Source organism: Aspergillus ambiguus, assembly GCF_047715705.1.
Source record: "Aspergillus ambiguus strain CBS 117.58 unplaced genomic scaffold BDV59scaffold_7, whole genome shotgun sequence".
Taxonomy (NCBI): Eukaryota; Fungi; Ascomycota; class Eurotiomycetes; order Eurotiales; family Aspergillaceae; genus Aspergillus; species Aspergillus ambiguus.
This window is the reverse complement of record NW_027395520.1, coordinates 735,046-749,649: the sequence shown is the minus strand read 5'-3', so window position 1 is coordinate 749,649 and position 14,604 is coordinate 735,046. Positions and strand designations below refer to the sequence as shown.

The window sequence follows — 14,604 nt, the reverse complement described above, 5'->3', positions numbered from 1 at the left end:
GAGCACGTTCGTGATATGTATATTCCATCTCTGCCTCTATCTCCAATGGGCCTATAGAGCGGTTGTGTTTGCATAGTGCTCGGGGAAACCTCGGGCTTAGACTAAAAGTTGAGCATGCATGCCATCATATACAAATGTAGACGGTTATTATTCTAACTAATAACGATAGGGCGGGATCCTGCTCCTTGTCTAGATGGCGGGTCCCAAGACGTAAATTATAAAACAGGAAGTATCTCAATAACATCTCCCTCATAGACAGGCATGGGTCACAGCATTACTATATACAACGATGGAGCCTTAAGCTCCGTGATATGTCACGCAACCGGAATGATATGGAGACAGTGTCTAGTGGTGGTCCGAAAATACGCCGTGCTCGGCACACGACTTCCGACATTCTTCAAGAATACGGAGTTGCTTTGCGACGTCCCCTAGCCGCGAGATGACTTCCTTGTTGCCATCATAGAACGTGAAGATAGCATAGGGAATGCCAGTATCCTGACAGAAATCCAGCACGAGTTTCTGAGTGCGTCGCAGGTTGTGGCGGGGAATTCGGGGGTACAGGTGATGGATCGCTTGGAACTGCAGACCACCGTGGAAGAAGTCCAGCCATGTGGGGCAGTCGACATCCATGGTGGTCCGGAGCATTTTCTGGGGGAAGGACTCGTGGACGCCGAGATCTGCGGTGGACATGGCGAAGTGAGAAAGCGTGATCTGCACATGGAGGGGGGCCGTGACCATGTGAGAGATCAGAATGAAGGACAGACGACCGGACCAGTTAGGGATGGTGCAATAAAGGATACCGTAGCCGAACCACGTCCAGAAGAAGACCTGACCGGCGATCTCGAACCAGCGATGCCACCAGGCAGGTCCCTTCTTCGGCGCCTGGCCGAGAAGGAGGTATTCCCAGCTGAGACGGTACAGGTTGAATCGCCCAAACAGAAGGATGGGGTAGTAGAGGTAGTTCTGATATTTGAGCAGGACCTTCGCGGCGGCATCGAGGTACATGATGCGTTCATAGTATGTGCTGCGCAGGTTGGTGAGGAAGCGGTGCGAGATGGCAAAGAAGGGCATGTGTTCGATATCGGGATCGTGTTCGGGGGCGTTGGTCACGATATGATGGACGTTGTGGTTGCGCTTCCACCAGCCCAGGCTCAGACCGCCCAGGTAGTCGGCAATGATGATGCCGATCACCGAGTCTACGTGGAAATGATGGGTGATACCCATGTGACCAGCATCATGGGCGGTGAAGACCAGCTGGTGCCAGAAGCATCCCAGGAAGAAACCGGACACTCCATACCATCCGAGTCGAAGGAAGAAATACGACAAAGCGGCGAAAAGGGTATATCGACAGGCTTCGATGAAATAAGAGAAATAGTTGCACTGGTACAGACCTTCGTCACGGATCCGCGCGTCCAGCTCGCGGTATTTGCGCTTGATGTTCTCCTGGTTCTCCGTGTCGAGAGAGGGGTATTTGGCAACGTCGAAAACGATCTCCTCTTGAGTTCGTGCATCCAGGAAGAAGGGTTTTGGCTCAAATTCCTGGCCAGACGGGGTGACGGAAACCGAGGTATCGGTGGAACTGGACTTGCGGCGGCGGCGGAGACCGGGCGTTGTATCCTGGGTGTCGAAGATGGGAGACGGAGGACGAGAGTTCTCATGACTTGAACTGTCCTCGTCGGACGAGCAATATTCTTGGCTGTAGGGACGGAATTTCCCGCCTTGGATGGGCGGGAGGAAATTCAACCATGGTCCCTGGATGCGACCTATCTGAAACGACAACATGCGTTGGCGGGCTTCTCTGGAGTGGAGTCTGTGTTGACAAAGTGTGAGAGTTCGGCTCGCTTATGGGAGATGATGCAGAAGGGACGTACGCATTGATCTCGTCCGTCGCGTCTCTACCGACCATATGCTTCATGGGTTTTTCACCGCCGGGATGAAACTGCATGAAGGCGTCGACTTTCAAGACGCGGTTGTCATAGATGATGATGTGTTTACCTTCCGCGATCTGGCCCTCGATCTCTCGACGAGATAGGAGCGCATCCTTGCGGACCGGAGCCATGTTGGGGGTGGGGGTTATGAGGAGGAGGAGGAGGTGGTGGTGGTGGGAGGAGAGAACATTGTATGAAGGAGAAAGAGAAGAAGATGGAGAGTAACGTGAGGGTCTCGTGCGGTGGGGGTTAAACCCGATTCGGCGGCCGTCAGGCGGGGATTATTCATGGCTGAAACACCCGCCGATCATTCCACTCCATCTACGCATACTCCTCTGACTACGGCCTCATCATACGATATGGTATGTCTCTCGTCGTGCTGCGTATTTTGGCCTTTCTCTGACCCGTCAGGATGCCCTCTCTCCCTCTATCGACCAATGGCTCGCTTGGGACCAGGTACGTCATCTATATATACCTACGTACCTCCGACGCTACATACTAACTGCATAGGATCCCACGACCCGGTCAGAGATCCAGACTCTACGGGATTCATCGGCCATAGAGGAACTATCCCAACGTCTCCAGAAGAGTACTTTCAGCCTCATCCTGTCCCAAGTCTCAACTAACCACCATGCAGGAATCCAGTTTGGAACCGCAGGCCTCCGTGGTCGGATGGCCGCAGGGTTCTCCTGCATGAATTCTCTGACTGTCATCCAGGCCTCACAGGGTTTAGCCAAGTATCTTAAAGTCAAGCATGGCGACAGTGCATCCGGCGGCGTGGTCATTGGCCACGATGCCCGGTACAACTCGGCCAGATTCGCTGCCTTAGCGGCTAATGCCTTTATTGCCCAGGAGATCCCTGTATGGTTCTATTCAGTCTCTTCTGTTACTCCGACAGTCCCCTTTGGTGTAACGCATCTACGTGCTGCTGCAGGTATCATGATCACTGCTAGCCATGTAGGTCGTCCATACCCACTCAGTGATGTCTGGAAGCTGACGACATGCCTGGCAGAACCCGGCTCAAGACAATGGTACGTATGACCTTCCTAGCCAGCTCCTCATCCGCTAATCACCCATCAACAGGATACAAAGTGTCTGTAGTAGCACCCTCTTTCGTTGGAACCCTACTGACCACCGCAGTTACTTCAAAAATGGCGCCCAGATCAACACCCCCATGGACGTGGAAATAGCCCAGTCCATTGAAGAAAACCTGGCTCCGTGGCCCAACGCATGGAAAGACCTACAGCCAGGAGACTATCTCCACGCAGACGCCTACCAGAACGTGCTACCGCACTACACCGACGCCGTCTGGAAATATGCTGTCAGTGTCGCACATCAGCATCCTGTCCATCCAAACACACTAACCCCATGCGCAGGCATCCACCAACCCAGCCTGGAAGCCCCCAAGGCCGTTCACATACACTCCTCTGCATGGTGTGGGGGGGCTTGTCTTTCCAGACCTCTGTCGGTCCGTGGGAATAAACCACCTCACCCCCGTAGACGAACAGCTCGAGCCAAACCCAGACTTCCCAACCGTGTCATTTCCGAACCCCGAAGAAGCGGGCGCTTTGGATCTTGCCATGCAGACAGCCAATAGGGAAGGAAACACTTTGATCATTGCCCACGATCCCGACGCAGATCGCTTTTCCGCCGCAGAGAAAGTCGAGTACGTATCCACATGTATGAAATCCTGTCCAATCCTAACCATCCCCAGGGGCTCATGGTTCACGTTCACCGGAAACCACATCGGTGTTCTCCTAGCATCATATCTCTTCGAACATATTGGTAACCAGAAGAAGAACACCCCCGTCGCTGTCCTCAATTCAGCCGTCTCTACCGGCATGCTAGAGAAGATGGCGGCAGCCAAAGGCATCCATTTCGAAGAAGCCCTGACCGGGTTCAAATGGATGGGAAACATCGCTCGAACCCTCGAAGACCAAGGGTACTACGTCCCGTTTGCATTCGAAGAAGCCCTCGGCTACATGTTCCCAGACGTATGCTACGACAAGGACGGAATCTCCGCAGCCATGGTGTTCCTATCGGCGGAAGCCCACTGGCAATCCCAGGGGCTCACGCCCTATACAAAACTCCAGCAGCTGTTCAAGGAGTTCGGCCACTTCGAAACGTTGAATAACTACTTCCGCTCGCCCAGTCCGGACACCACCATGAAGCTGTTCCGCGCCATCCGGGATGGCCCGTACAGGACCGAGAAAACCCTGGGCTCCTTCAGGATCACACGGTGGCGGGATATGACCGAAGGCTACGACTCGGGCACCGCGGACCATAGACCTACCCTCCCAGTAGATAGCTCCAGCCAGATGTTGACCCTCTGGTTGGACCGTGATGTGCGATTTACCATTCGTGCCTCGGGCACTGAGCCAAAAGTCAAGCGTGAGTACAAGTCTTTGTTTATATGGTCCTGGCGCATAGTGCCGTTCTGACCGCTCTTTAGTTTACATTGAGAGCTGCGGCGCGTCCCGGGAACAGGCAGTGGACGCTGTCTGTGACGCCTTCCTGGCGGTTCTGGAACAATGGGTCCTGCCCTTTGCACCGTCAATGACGTACAGTAAACAGATGCCGACGTCCTCCGGACATGTATTCAGGCTTCCCTGATTCAGTTTCCGAACCACGCGCGGATCCGTCTGCCGTGATATGTGCATGAATGCAAGCTGGGCAGGGTGTCGTCGCCCGACAAGGCATCCGAAAGTATGCAGGACGGAATAGAAGGCCATTGGGATCCGGTCGTTCCATCTCACGTCCCTGAGGCCTGGCACGAAACAGGGGGTCAGCGGATAGACTCGGTTACCTACGGTAAAGTCGCACAGCAGCTGTACAGTCATGACAACCGTTAAAAAGGTCTCACGAGAAATTAAAATGATATTCTACAGAGATATGTCTGGTCAATAGATCTATATATATAATTCCTGCCGTAGAGAACCCACGACGCAAATAGGATCTCATCCCAGATCCAGAAAATAGCCAGCCGAAGCCATGACTGCGTATCCTCCCTGTTTGTCTCAGCACGTCCACATCAATCAGATTGCCCAAGGAAACAGCTACAGCTCCCCAGCTCGCGGCCCCTCCCGCCGGGAGGAGGTTCACACGCCCTGCTCCGATTCATCGGAGGATAGCGATTGCAGCTGCAGCTCATCCCCCTCGCATAACTGCTATTATTCCACCGAAAAATCCGGAAAGACAAATCACTGCACATGCAGCAAATGCACTATGTATGTACAGCTTCTAGCAACCTGGCGCAGGCAAGGCAGAATGAACCTGACATCCACCCACGCTGTGTAGTGCTCCTCGAAACTGCTGTTTAAAAGAAACCAAGCATCGGAAATGCACCTGCGAATCTTCCAAGGAGGAACACAGCCGTCATTCATGTTCCTGTGCCACGGAAAAGAAGGTCGAAAAGAGAAAGCATCACTATCACCGCCACAGCCGACATACGCACCATCACCAGTCGAGCGCGGCCTACATGAGAAAGTCTTTGGACGTCGAGTGTTCCTGCGACTCGTGCTCGGAAATGAGTAGCAGTTACTCATCAAGCTGTTGCTCCGAGAGCTACAGTCGCCAGAGACTTGCGCACGAGTCGCATCATGACGTGCAGTACTTGCGATGTACACCACTGCCTGCGAATAAAACTAGGAAGGTGTTCTCTCGCCATCGAACCAAGTGCTCTTGCAAGGAAGAAGACGCCTGGTGTGCATACGGACCGCCGCTGATGGTGGTGGATGTGGGACATGGAAGGGACTGTTGTTCACATCATTGATACTTGGCCCTGTTGGTCAGTTCCAGCCCAGCTACACCGTTACATGCATGGATAGAACAGGACAGATATAAGAATAATATCTTTTATTCATAAAACCTCAGTACTCAACACAGCCAACAAAAGAAACGAAATCGGTCAAATGCTACAGGGGCGCTAGCCAGGCTAGACGGAGACAAAGATACAGGATGGCGGAGGGGGTAATGAGATCATGAGATTAGAAGTGGATGGCCTTGGAGTAGGTGGCCATGGCGGCCTCCTTGAAGGCCTCGGACAGAGTAGGGTGGGCGTGGCACGTCCGGGCAATGTCCTCGCAGGAGGCACCGTACTCGACGGCGAGAGTGGCCTCGGCGATCATCTCACCGGCGTTGGGGCCGATGATGTGCACACCGAGAATACGGTCGGTCTCGGCGTCGGCAACGAACTTGACCTGACCCTCAGTGTCCAGGTTGGTCTTGGCACGGGAGTTGGCGCTGAAGGGGAAAGTGCCGACACGGTACTTGATACCGGCGGCCTTGACGTCGGCCTCGGTCTGGCCAACCCAGGCGACTTCGGGGTGGGTGTACATGACGCTGGGGATGGCGCCGTAGTTGACGTGGCCGTAGCCCTTCTTGATGTACTCGATGGCGGCGACGGCCTCCTCCTCGGCCTTGTGAGCGAGCATGGGGCCGAAGGTGCAGTCACCAACGACACGGATGTGGGGAAGCTTGGTGCGGTACTCCTGGTCGATCACGAGACGACCGCGCTCGTCCTTCTCGACACCGACGTTCTCCAGGCCGAGACCCTCGGTGTAAGGGCGGCGACCGATGGCAACGAGGACGACATCAGCGTCGAGGGTATCCTCCTTGCCACCCTTGGCGGCTTCAATGGAGAGGGAGACGGTAGCACCGCTGTCGTCACCCTTGGTCACCTTGGTGCCGGTCTTGAACTTGATGCCCTGCTTCTGGAGAAGCTTCTGGGTCTGCTTGGCGATGTCGACGTCCATACCGGGACCGCCGATCTGGTTGAGAAATTCGACGACGGTGACCTCAGAGCCGAGACGGGACCACACGGAGGCCTATCGGGGAAAGGGGGTGGTTAACAGGTGGGCGATTCCAGCCTTCTGAATGGGGAATCACTCACCATCTCCAGACCAATGATACCACCGCCGATGACGACCATCTTCTTGGGAACCTCCTGGAGGGCAAGGGCGCCAGTGCTGGTGATGATGCGCTTCTCATCGATGTTCAGACCGGGGAAGGGGGTGGACTCGCTACCGGTGGCGATGATGATGTTCTTTCCGCGCAGGGTCTGCTCACCACCGTCAAGGAGGTCAACCTTGATGGTGTTGGCATCGACAAAGGCACCAGCACCCTTGACGTAGTCGACACCGTTCTTCTTGAAAAGGAACTCGATACCCTTGGTCAGACCGGAAACGGAGTCATCCTTGGCCTTCATCATCTGCTCGAGGTTGAGCTTGACATCACCGACCTCGATACCGCGCTTTTTCGTGTCATGGAGGACCTGGTGGTAGAGGTGGGAGTTGTTGAGCAGGGACTTGGAGGGGATACAGCCGACGTTCAGACAAGTGCCACCAAGACGGCCACGCTTCTCGATACAGGCAGTCTGTGGGGAGGCGAAGGGTTGGGTTAGCAGGGAGACTCGGGTTGGACCGATCCAGGTCGCATCGGGAGGAGGCGGAAATCGGAGCGCACCTTGAGACCTTCCTGACCGGCCTTGATAGCAGCGACGTAACCGGCGACACCACCACCAATGATCACGAGGTCATGCTCACCTACCCGGACGAATTCCGCCTGGTTAGCCGTCGATTCGCGATGAGGTAGAATTTCCCGAGGAAAGCCATCTGGGGGGAATGAAGGCTGGAGAGTTCCGGCCGGAGCACCGGAAGCTTTCCCCGGCAAGAGGCGAAGGGGAAATCAAGACCAACAACACACACGTACCGGATTCCGACGCATAACCGCGTTTCGAGCGTCCCAGGAGGGCGAGAGAAGGAGCAGCGACGAAGTTGGAGGGGGAGGGTTGAGGACGAGCAGTGCGGAGGGCAGCCCGCGGCGTGGCCCGGGGGAGGAGAGTGCGGAACATTGCGAAGAGCTCGAAGGGAGAGAACTAGGAGAGCGAAACGAGGGCGACCGAATCCTCCAGGAAGAGCGACGAGGGAGGAGGTAATTGCGGGAGTGGGAGGGATTGAGAGGAAGAGGGAGATGAGATGAAGGAGGAGAAGAAGGAAAAGGAAAACGGTGAAGCTTTTCGAAGTTGCTGAGGTGAGCGGAAAGATGACGGTAATATTACGGTATCGATACACCCGCGTATGTAATCAGCCGGGCGTCTAGTCCGCTTCGGGACATTTCGGTTGTGATTGCCGACAAGCAACTTCATCGGAGTAGCTTTTTGCAGGTCTGCAGACGGTGGCCTCAGTGTTTGAAAGAATGTCTGAGGTGAGTGGTCTTTGGGGAGGCTTGGATTCCTCTGACCAGCCATTGACTCTGTATTGACCGCATCAGGGGACTTCCGGGAATATCCGCGGGTAACAGCAGGAGGCCGGGACGGGACTCTCCCACGGACTATAAGAGCACCTGAGAATACTCCTACAGGAGTTCTTCATGCGATGAATGCGTCCGATCCCTGACTCGGTGGCGGGCATGACAAAGTCCAATCAAGAGAAATCTGAGTTACCTTGTCATGGCCGACAGAGGATGAAGGATTCTAGAACACATGACGGACTTCACCGGCGAACAGTCCAAGGAACGGATGAAAAGAAACCTCGATATGGTCGAGAGTGTCCGGGATGAAGGAGTAGACATCCCCCCAGCTCATTCAGACCCCGAGCTCCTACTACGGTAGTCACGCGGAATAGCATACGCCCTGATCAGATCCTTCTCTCTTGCCTAATCGAATTCTCTCGGATTCCCTCAAGAGGCAACCTCCGGCTTCATCCTTTGCCAAGCGCCACGGTTGTGTATAGACACAGCCAGCGGGAGGAACGCCACACCCAAAGCCGGACCACGGCCAAGCAACATAGCGTTATCGCTTAATCCATCACCCATCAGGATTCCCTCTCGATGAGGAAGCATGCATGATGAGTAATCGGGCGATAGCCACGATCGACAGACGGGGTTGAATCATTCTCCGCCTCCCTCTCCGCAAAAGCCCAGGAGGAATGCTATCCATGTAGTGGTTGGACATGATGCAGAAATGAAAGCGTCCCAGCAATCTCGGTCGAGAAGTTGGTCGACATCGCCGTATGATGCCGGGAACTCTATATAAACTGTAGGCAAGGTTTTTGGAACGCCCGTCAGCGGACCCTTTCCGGCTCTTCCAACAAAATCTCTCCAGACTATACGGGGTAAACGCAATCGTGAAAAGACTAAACGACCGGTGATCCCCAGATACTTTCCGGTTGGACGCCCCCACTGTACCTCATGCGTACCCTGGAATGCGACCATTCCATATGTCTCAAATCGTTCACTTTGACGCCCCCTGGGACCACGCGATGGATGTCTTCCTGCAGATGTGGCCGCCAATAACCAGCTGGAAGCCGACGGACCGATCCATTCTCCAGCCAACCAGCGGTACCTGATGCCCGGAGGATGCACGAGCGACTGACTGGACATCCTGCGGCCGAAGGGGCCCGGTCCTGCGAGCCGGTGTGGATCTGCTCTACAACCCGGACTACCGAGTTTGACTGGAGTCTGTGGCCCGGCTGGTCTGGGGTCTCCAATTCGCGTCTGCTAATCTCCAGATTTTTCCCTCTCTTCGTCTCCAGCGGGGATCCATGGACGAGTCATATCGGCCGATGCAGTGGGGACCCCCAAATGCTTCCAAGTGCTTTGCATGTGCCTTGGTACCCTAGGCCTGCCTCTACCTTATCCCACCCGGGATGTAACCAAATTAGACCTTTGGTCTCTCCACGAGGGACTGAGGAAATGCTAGTGTCGGCCCCGATCGTCTTCTCGGCCTGACCGATCGCCATGCACCACCGACGGCCCACGGCCGATGGCCGGCTCGTCATGTTATAAGGCTCCGTCTCCCCGCGCGGGCTTCTCCTCATTCTCCCTGTGTGGATTTCGATCTGTGCGTCCCCGGATATCAGGCGGTGGCACTTAACTATATCGACTTGTTCCAAGCATACGTATCAACCCCGCCGCCACCATGTGTGACCAGATCCCGCGGTGGAACATCGTCCATAAATTGGAGAAGCGCAAACTTCTCATCGGTATCAACTGTGTCGCTGCCCTGTCGATTCTCTTCTTCGGATATGACCAGGGCATGATGGCCGGAGTCAACAACTCCAAGGACTATATCGACCTCATGGGCTTCGGTTACACCGAGATGAAAGACGGCCAGCACACGCCGGTCGTGACGGACAGTCTGCTGCAAGGGGGCATCGTATCGGTATACTACCTTGGAACCCTGTGTGGTGCTCTGCTGGGAGGCTGGGTCGGCGACCGCATCGGCCGAATCAGGACTATCGCTACAGGCGCCGTCTGGGGCATCCTGGGTGCTGCATTGCAGTGCTCCGCGCAGAACCACAACTGGATGATTTGCGGTAAGACAAGCCGAGTTCTATCTCAACCCAAGTAGCCCTTACTGATGCCGCGCAGCGCGATTTATCAACGGCATCGGCACTGGCATCCTCAATGCTATTGTGCCCGTGTGGGCCACGGAGACCGCCGAACATACCTCCCGTGGCCAGTTCATCGCCATCGAGTTCACCCTGAACATCTTCGGTGTCGTCCTGGCCTACTGGCTGGAGTTGTAAGTCCCCTGGATCCGCCGGAACGAGCGATGACCGTCCTGACAACCTCGCAGTGGATTATCCTTCATCGACAACGGCGCGTCCGCCTTCCGCTGGCGCTTCCCCATCGCCTTCCAGATCATCTTCCTCATCGTGCTGTTCGCCGCGGTGTGGTTCTTCCCCGAGTCGCCCCGTTGGTTGGTCAAGGTCGGACGCGAGCAGGAGGCCCGGTATATCCTGGGTCGCCTGCGTGGATCCAGCGACGAGGATGCCATCCGCGCGGAGGCCGAGTTCCAGGACATTTGCAGCGTGGCGGAGCTTGAGAAAACCATGACCCACAGCACCTCCTATCTTGCCATGCTGTTTGGCTACAAGACGGGCAAGCTGCACATCGGACGTCGCGTGCAGCTCGTCGTGTGGTTGCAGATCATGCAGGAATGGGTTGGGATTGCGGGGGTGACAGTCTGTATGCAACCTCTCTCTGGTATGGCGCGAACTATGCTGATGTCTATCTACAGACGCCCCGACTATCTTCAGCATTGCCGGGTTTGATTCGATGAAGAGCCAGTGGATCAGCGGTTTGAACAACGTATTCTACATGGTATGGCATTGGCCCATTCGAACATGCACATGCAAACGTAACTAACCACTCCCCCCCCAAGTTTGCAACCCTCGTCTGCGTCTTCACGCTCGACCGCATCGGCCGCCGATGGACTCTCTACTGGGGCTCGGTCGGCCAGGGCATCGCCATGTTCCTCGCGGGCGGGTTCTCGCGCCTCGCCATCGACGCCCGCGCAGCCGGTAATATTTCACGCGCCAGCTCGTTCGGTGCGGCCGCCGCGTCGATGGTCTTCATCTTCACCTCGGTGTTCGGCGCCACCTGGTTGACAGGTACCTTCTCCCTCCGTCCCCCCCCCCCCCAACCAAACGACCAACCAACTAACCAAAACCGGCTCAGTGCCCTGGATCTACCCGGCAGAAATCTACCCGCTCGCGGTGCGCGCGCGCGGCAACGCGTGGGGCGTGGTGGGATGGAGCATCGGCAACGGCTGGTTGACGCTCCTCTGCCCGGTGATGTTCAGCGCGATTGGCGAAAAGACGCTGTACGTGTTCGCGGCCAGCAACGTGATCACGATCCCGATGGTGTGGGCGCTGTACCCGGAGAGCAACCAGCGTACGCTGGAGGACATGGACCTGCTCTTTGCGGCGGACAGCCCGTGGGTGTGGGACGCGGAGCGCGAGTTCGCGCGCCTGAAGGCCGAGAACCCGGGGTACGTGGAGGCGACGAGCCGGAAGAACAGCGTGCTAGATGTGGAGACGGCGAAGCCGCTGGGGCTGGCTGTGTCGCATGCGGAGAATCCGAGCCAGTGATTGGAGGGTATGGGTTGTTGTTGGCATTATGGGATGGAGATGGAGACATATATGGACGAAACGCATTGATAAAGGCCCTGTAACTGTACTTACGCTAGCCATGAATCATATATATACACAGCATATAACCAAACCAGCCCGGAATCATAGACAGGCAGGCAGGCCGGTAGGCAGGACAGGTAGACAGCTACAGCGCGGCAAACCCATCGAAACACACCCCCTGCGCGCGCGGCCCTTTGCCTCTCTCGCCGTCGATGAACGTCACCCCCTCCTCCTCCAGCATGCGCCGCTTCCGTTGCAGATTGGCGCTGCCGCTGGCCGGCCCGCTGCCCATGTACCCGCCTAGGGAGCCGTCGGCGGCCAACACGCGGTGGCAGGGGACATCTGGGGCGAAGGGGTTGGTGCGCATGGCGGTGCCGACGGCGCGCGCACTGGAGTTGAGATACTTCGCCAGGGCGGAGTAGGTGGTCCAGCGGCCGGCGGGGATGGAGAGTAGCGCGCGGTAGACGCGCCGGCGGTAGGGGGAGAGGGTTGGATGGAGGGAGATGCGACGAAGGGATTTGTGGTGGGAGTCTTTGGACATTTTGAGTAGGTGAGGATGAAGAGGGTGAGGAGAAGAAGAAGACGGAGGAGAAGAAGGTGATGTTTTTATATCGTCGAAATGGTTGTTTGTGGTGGAAGTGGCCAATCAGCGGGGGTCTTAGTCACCAGGAGTATACAATCCCACAGACATACAGCACACTGCACGAGTATACGAATCGATCTACAGTCCGAGGTTGAGAGAGAGAGCCTGAAAGCCAGACGGAGTATATAATTGACCAGAAATCTCCATAGTACAGGAATATAACCCCCAACGCCGATCCATCTAAGGGCACTCCGCAAAGTAGATGCGAACCCCCCGTTCTGTGTACCTCAGGAGCTGTCGTGAAATTAAATAGCAGTAGAAGAAGAAGATGAAGGTAAATCATCACCGTCATGACCATGTCGCCCGCCAAACGCCGATCCAATCCGTGACACATAAGTCGTCAAGCATAACGAGCACCCAAAGCCGAAAACCATCCGGCAACAGGAAGCCACCAACGAGGTAACCCACGGCTGTCAAAAAGAACAATAAAAAAGGGCCGCGCACACTCCGAGTGCGACCCTGCAATAGAACACCATCAAGTCGTACCAGGTCGTACCTGGCCGGAGCTGATCTCTAGGTGGCCTTGGCCCCCCGTTTGACGACCCGTCGCTTGGGCACGTTCCAGTGGTGGTACGATCGGAGATGCTCGATCAAGTGATCGCGTCGCGGGAAGCCGTTGCTGTCCTTTCGGAGACACTCTTCCACCGGACAGTCCTGGTACACCGGGCGGTGGACGGTGCTTTCGTGTCGCTTCAGATCGGCCGGCCGCGTGAAGGCCTTTCCGCAAGCGCATGTGTAGGGTTTGGCCGGTCTGGGCGTGTCAGTTGGGGGTTCCGGCAAGAGCGCAGCAGAGGCACCTACTTGGTCGCGTCCAACAGGGGGACCTGGGTGTCTGGTGTGAGCGACGGCTCCTCCATCATGGGGACCTGGGCGGTCGCGCCAGGCCAGGAGGCCTGCACGGGGGCAAAGCACTGGGTGGGGAGCGGCTGGTTGACGTCCGACGAACACATGGCTGCCGGGGAATAATCATAAGACGGCTCAAAGGGCGACGAGGTGAACGAGGACGGAAACGAGGACGAGTATGATGACGACGGATAGACGGACGTGTTCGACGCCTGGCGGAACAGTTCAAAGTCGCTCTCGTCGATGTTATAGATATTCCAGAAGCCTGCGTTCGACTGCATGGAGTACTCGCTGCTGCTGGAGCATGTTTGTTCCATGGGCGGGCAGGACGGCCCATTAGGACTCTAGAGACTACAGGTCAGCCTGGAACGGCAATTCAGTGACGCCGGGGCGATCTGTTCGAGGTGCTGCCTACCATAGCATACTGAGAGAACATGATGTGGACCAAAGTCGGACAGGGACGGGAGGGAGAGGGGGGAGAGAGAGAGAGGAAAGGGGAGGTTATTTAACGCAGGTTTCTGAAGAAGGCTGAAGGAACGACTGATTGGAAATCAACCCGGATCCAATGGGAAAAAAGGCATAAAAGAAATCCGTCGAGCCCGGGCAGTGAAGCTTTTATAATGACCACCCGGGGCTCTACGGTCAATGGAATATTGACGTCGCACATGCATTAGTCCCAGGGAATCTCCACAAACGAACAGCGTAACACGAACCCATCGACGGGCTACATCATCACCTGAACGAGATCGTCACCGCAAGAATGCCGCCGGGGGATGGGCCATGCAGCATCGTTCGAGGGGCAGTATTGGCCGAGCTGCAGGCGGTTATCGAGCATCCCACACAGCCACGGTGACCGGGCGCTGTTATTGGTGCCAGTCATGCAGCGCAGTGAAGCGGACCCCTGCTAGCGGCTGACGCTAGAAAAAGCAGAGAACCTTCGAATGTTCTTTCAGCCTTCTAGCGGGGGGCCCTTGGCGGATGGTCATTGGGAGAGGAGGGGCCCAAGACCTGCGGCCATGCAGACACGGCCCGATAGGAGAAATAGGAGGATGAGACGAGTAGAGACAGAGCCCGCCGATCGAGGCGTTGTAGAGCGGCCAAAGATACATAGAAAGTAAACAGAGCGACAGAGGAAGACGCCAGAGACAACTCGGAGTCTTCCCGTGGATTCCACCTATATCGTCATCGGGGACAGGCAGAATCGCCCTACTCCCCACAAAACATTTCACGTCGAACAGCGGTGGAGACGCAGAGGAATCGTCTGCTTGGCTTT

General features: G+C 56.1%; 6 protein-coding genes across 6 annotated transcripts; 2 read left to right on the top strand and 4 right to left on the bottom strand.

The window, feature by feature from the left end:
• Positions 1-88: 88 nt before the first annotated feature.
• Positions 89-2,120, bottom strand: BDV59DRAFT_174112 (fatty acid desaturase). The gene is made up of 2 exons (XM_073689017.1): positions 1,872-2,120; positions 89-1,810 (listed from the first exon to the last, which is right to left on the bottom strand). Exons 1-2 carry the CDS (start codon positions 2,057-2,059, stop codon positions 346-348), a joined length of 1,653 nt encoding a protein of 550 aa, XP_073550310.1. The 5' UTR covers positions 2,060-2,120; the 3' UTR covers positions 89-345.
• Positions 2,121-2,254: 134 nt separating this feature from the next.
• BDV59DRAFT_174107 (phosphoribomutase PRM15) lies at positions 2,255-4,830 on the top strand. Its single transcript, XM_073689016.1, has 10 exons — positions 2,255-2,290; positions 2,340-2,384; positions 2,439-2,517; positions 2,566-2,885; positions 2,941-2,959; positions 3,012-3,021; positions 3,069-3,249; positions 3,305-3,594; positions 3,643-4,319; positions 4,381-4,830. Exons 1-10 carry the CDS (start codon positions 2,288-2,290, stop codon positions 4,539-4,541), a joined length of 1,785 nt encoding a protein of 594 aa, XP_073550309.1. The 5' UTR covers positions 2,255-2,287; the 3' UTR covers positions 4,542-4,830.
• Positions 4,831-5,684: 854 nt separating this feature from the next.
• BDV59DRAFT_174100 (dihydrolipoyl dehydrogenase) lies at positions 5,685-7,913 on the bottom strand. Its single transcript, XM_073689015.1, has 4 exons — positions 7,638-7,913; positions 7,392-7,471; positions 6,820-7,302; positions 5,685-6,754 (listed from the first exon to the last, which is right to left on the bottom strand). The coding sequence occupies exons 1-4, from the start codon at positions 7,777-7,779 to the stop codon at positions 5,915-5,917; spliced, it is 1,545 nt and encodes a 514-aa protein (XP_073550308.1). The 5' UTR covers positions 7,780-7,913; the 3' UTR covers positions 5,685-5,914.
• A 1,664-nt stretch (positions 7,914-9,577) lies between these two features.
• Positions 9,578-11,848, top strand: BDV59DRAFT_156370 (putative MFS monosaccharide transporter). The gene is made up of 6 exons (XM_073687452.1): positions 9,578-10,243; positions 10,299-10,452; positions 10,507-10,898; positions 10,951-11,033; positions 11,095-11,323; positions 11,391-11,848. The coding sequence occupies exons 1-6, from the start codon at positions 9,847-9,849 to the stop codon at positions 11,801-11,803; spliced, it is 1,668 nt and encodes a 555-aa protein (XP_073550307.1). The 5' UTR covers positions 9,578-9,846; the 3' UTR covers positions 11,804-11,848.
• Positions 11,849-11,990: 142 nt separating this feature from the next.
• Positions 11,991-12,386, bottom strand: BDV59DRAFT_200177 (MGMT family protein; the record flags this gene model as incomplete). The annotated part of the gene is made up of 1 exon (XM_073693522.1): positions 11,991-12,386. One exon carries the CDS (start codon positions 12,384-12,386, stop codon positions 11,991-11,993), a length of 396 nt encoding a protein of 131 aa, XP_073550306.1.
• Positions 12,387-12,911: 525 nt separating this feature from the next.
• Positions 12,912-14,001, bottom strand: BDV59DRAFT_156350 (uncharacterized protein). The gene is made up of 3 exons (XM_073687451.1): positions 13,747-14,001; positions 13,290-13,673; positions 12,912-13,239 (listed from the first exon to the last, which is right to left on the bottom strand). The coding sequence occupies exons 1-3, from the start codon at positions 13,752-13,754 to the stop codon at positions 13,002-13,004; spliced, it is 630 nt and encodes a 209-aa protein (XP_073550305.1). The 5' UTR covers positions 13,755-14,001; the 3' UTR covers positions 12,912-13,001.
• Between the last annotated feature and the right edge of the window lie 603 nt (positions 14,002-14,604).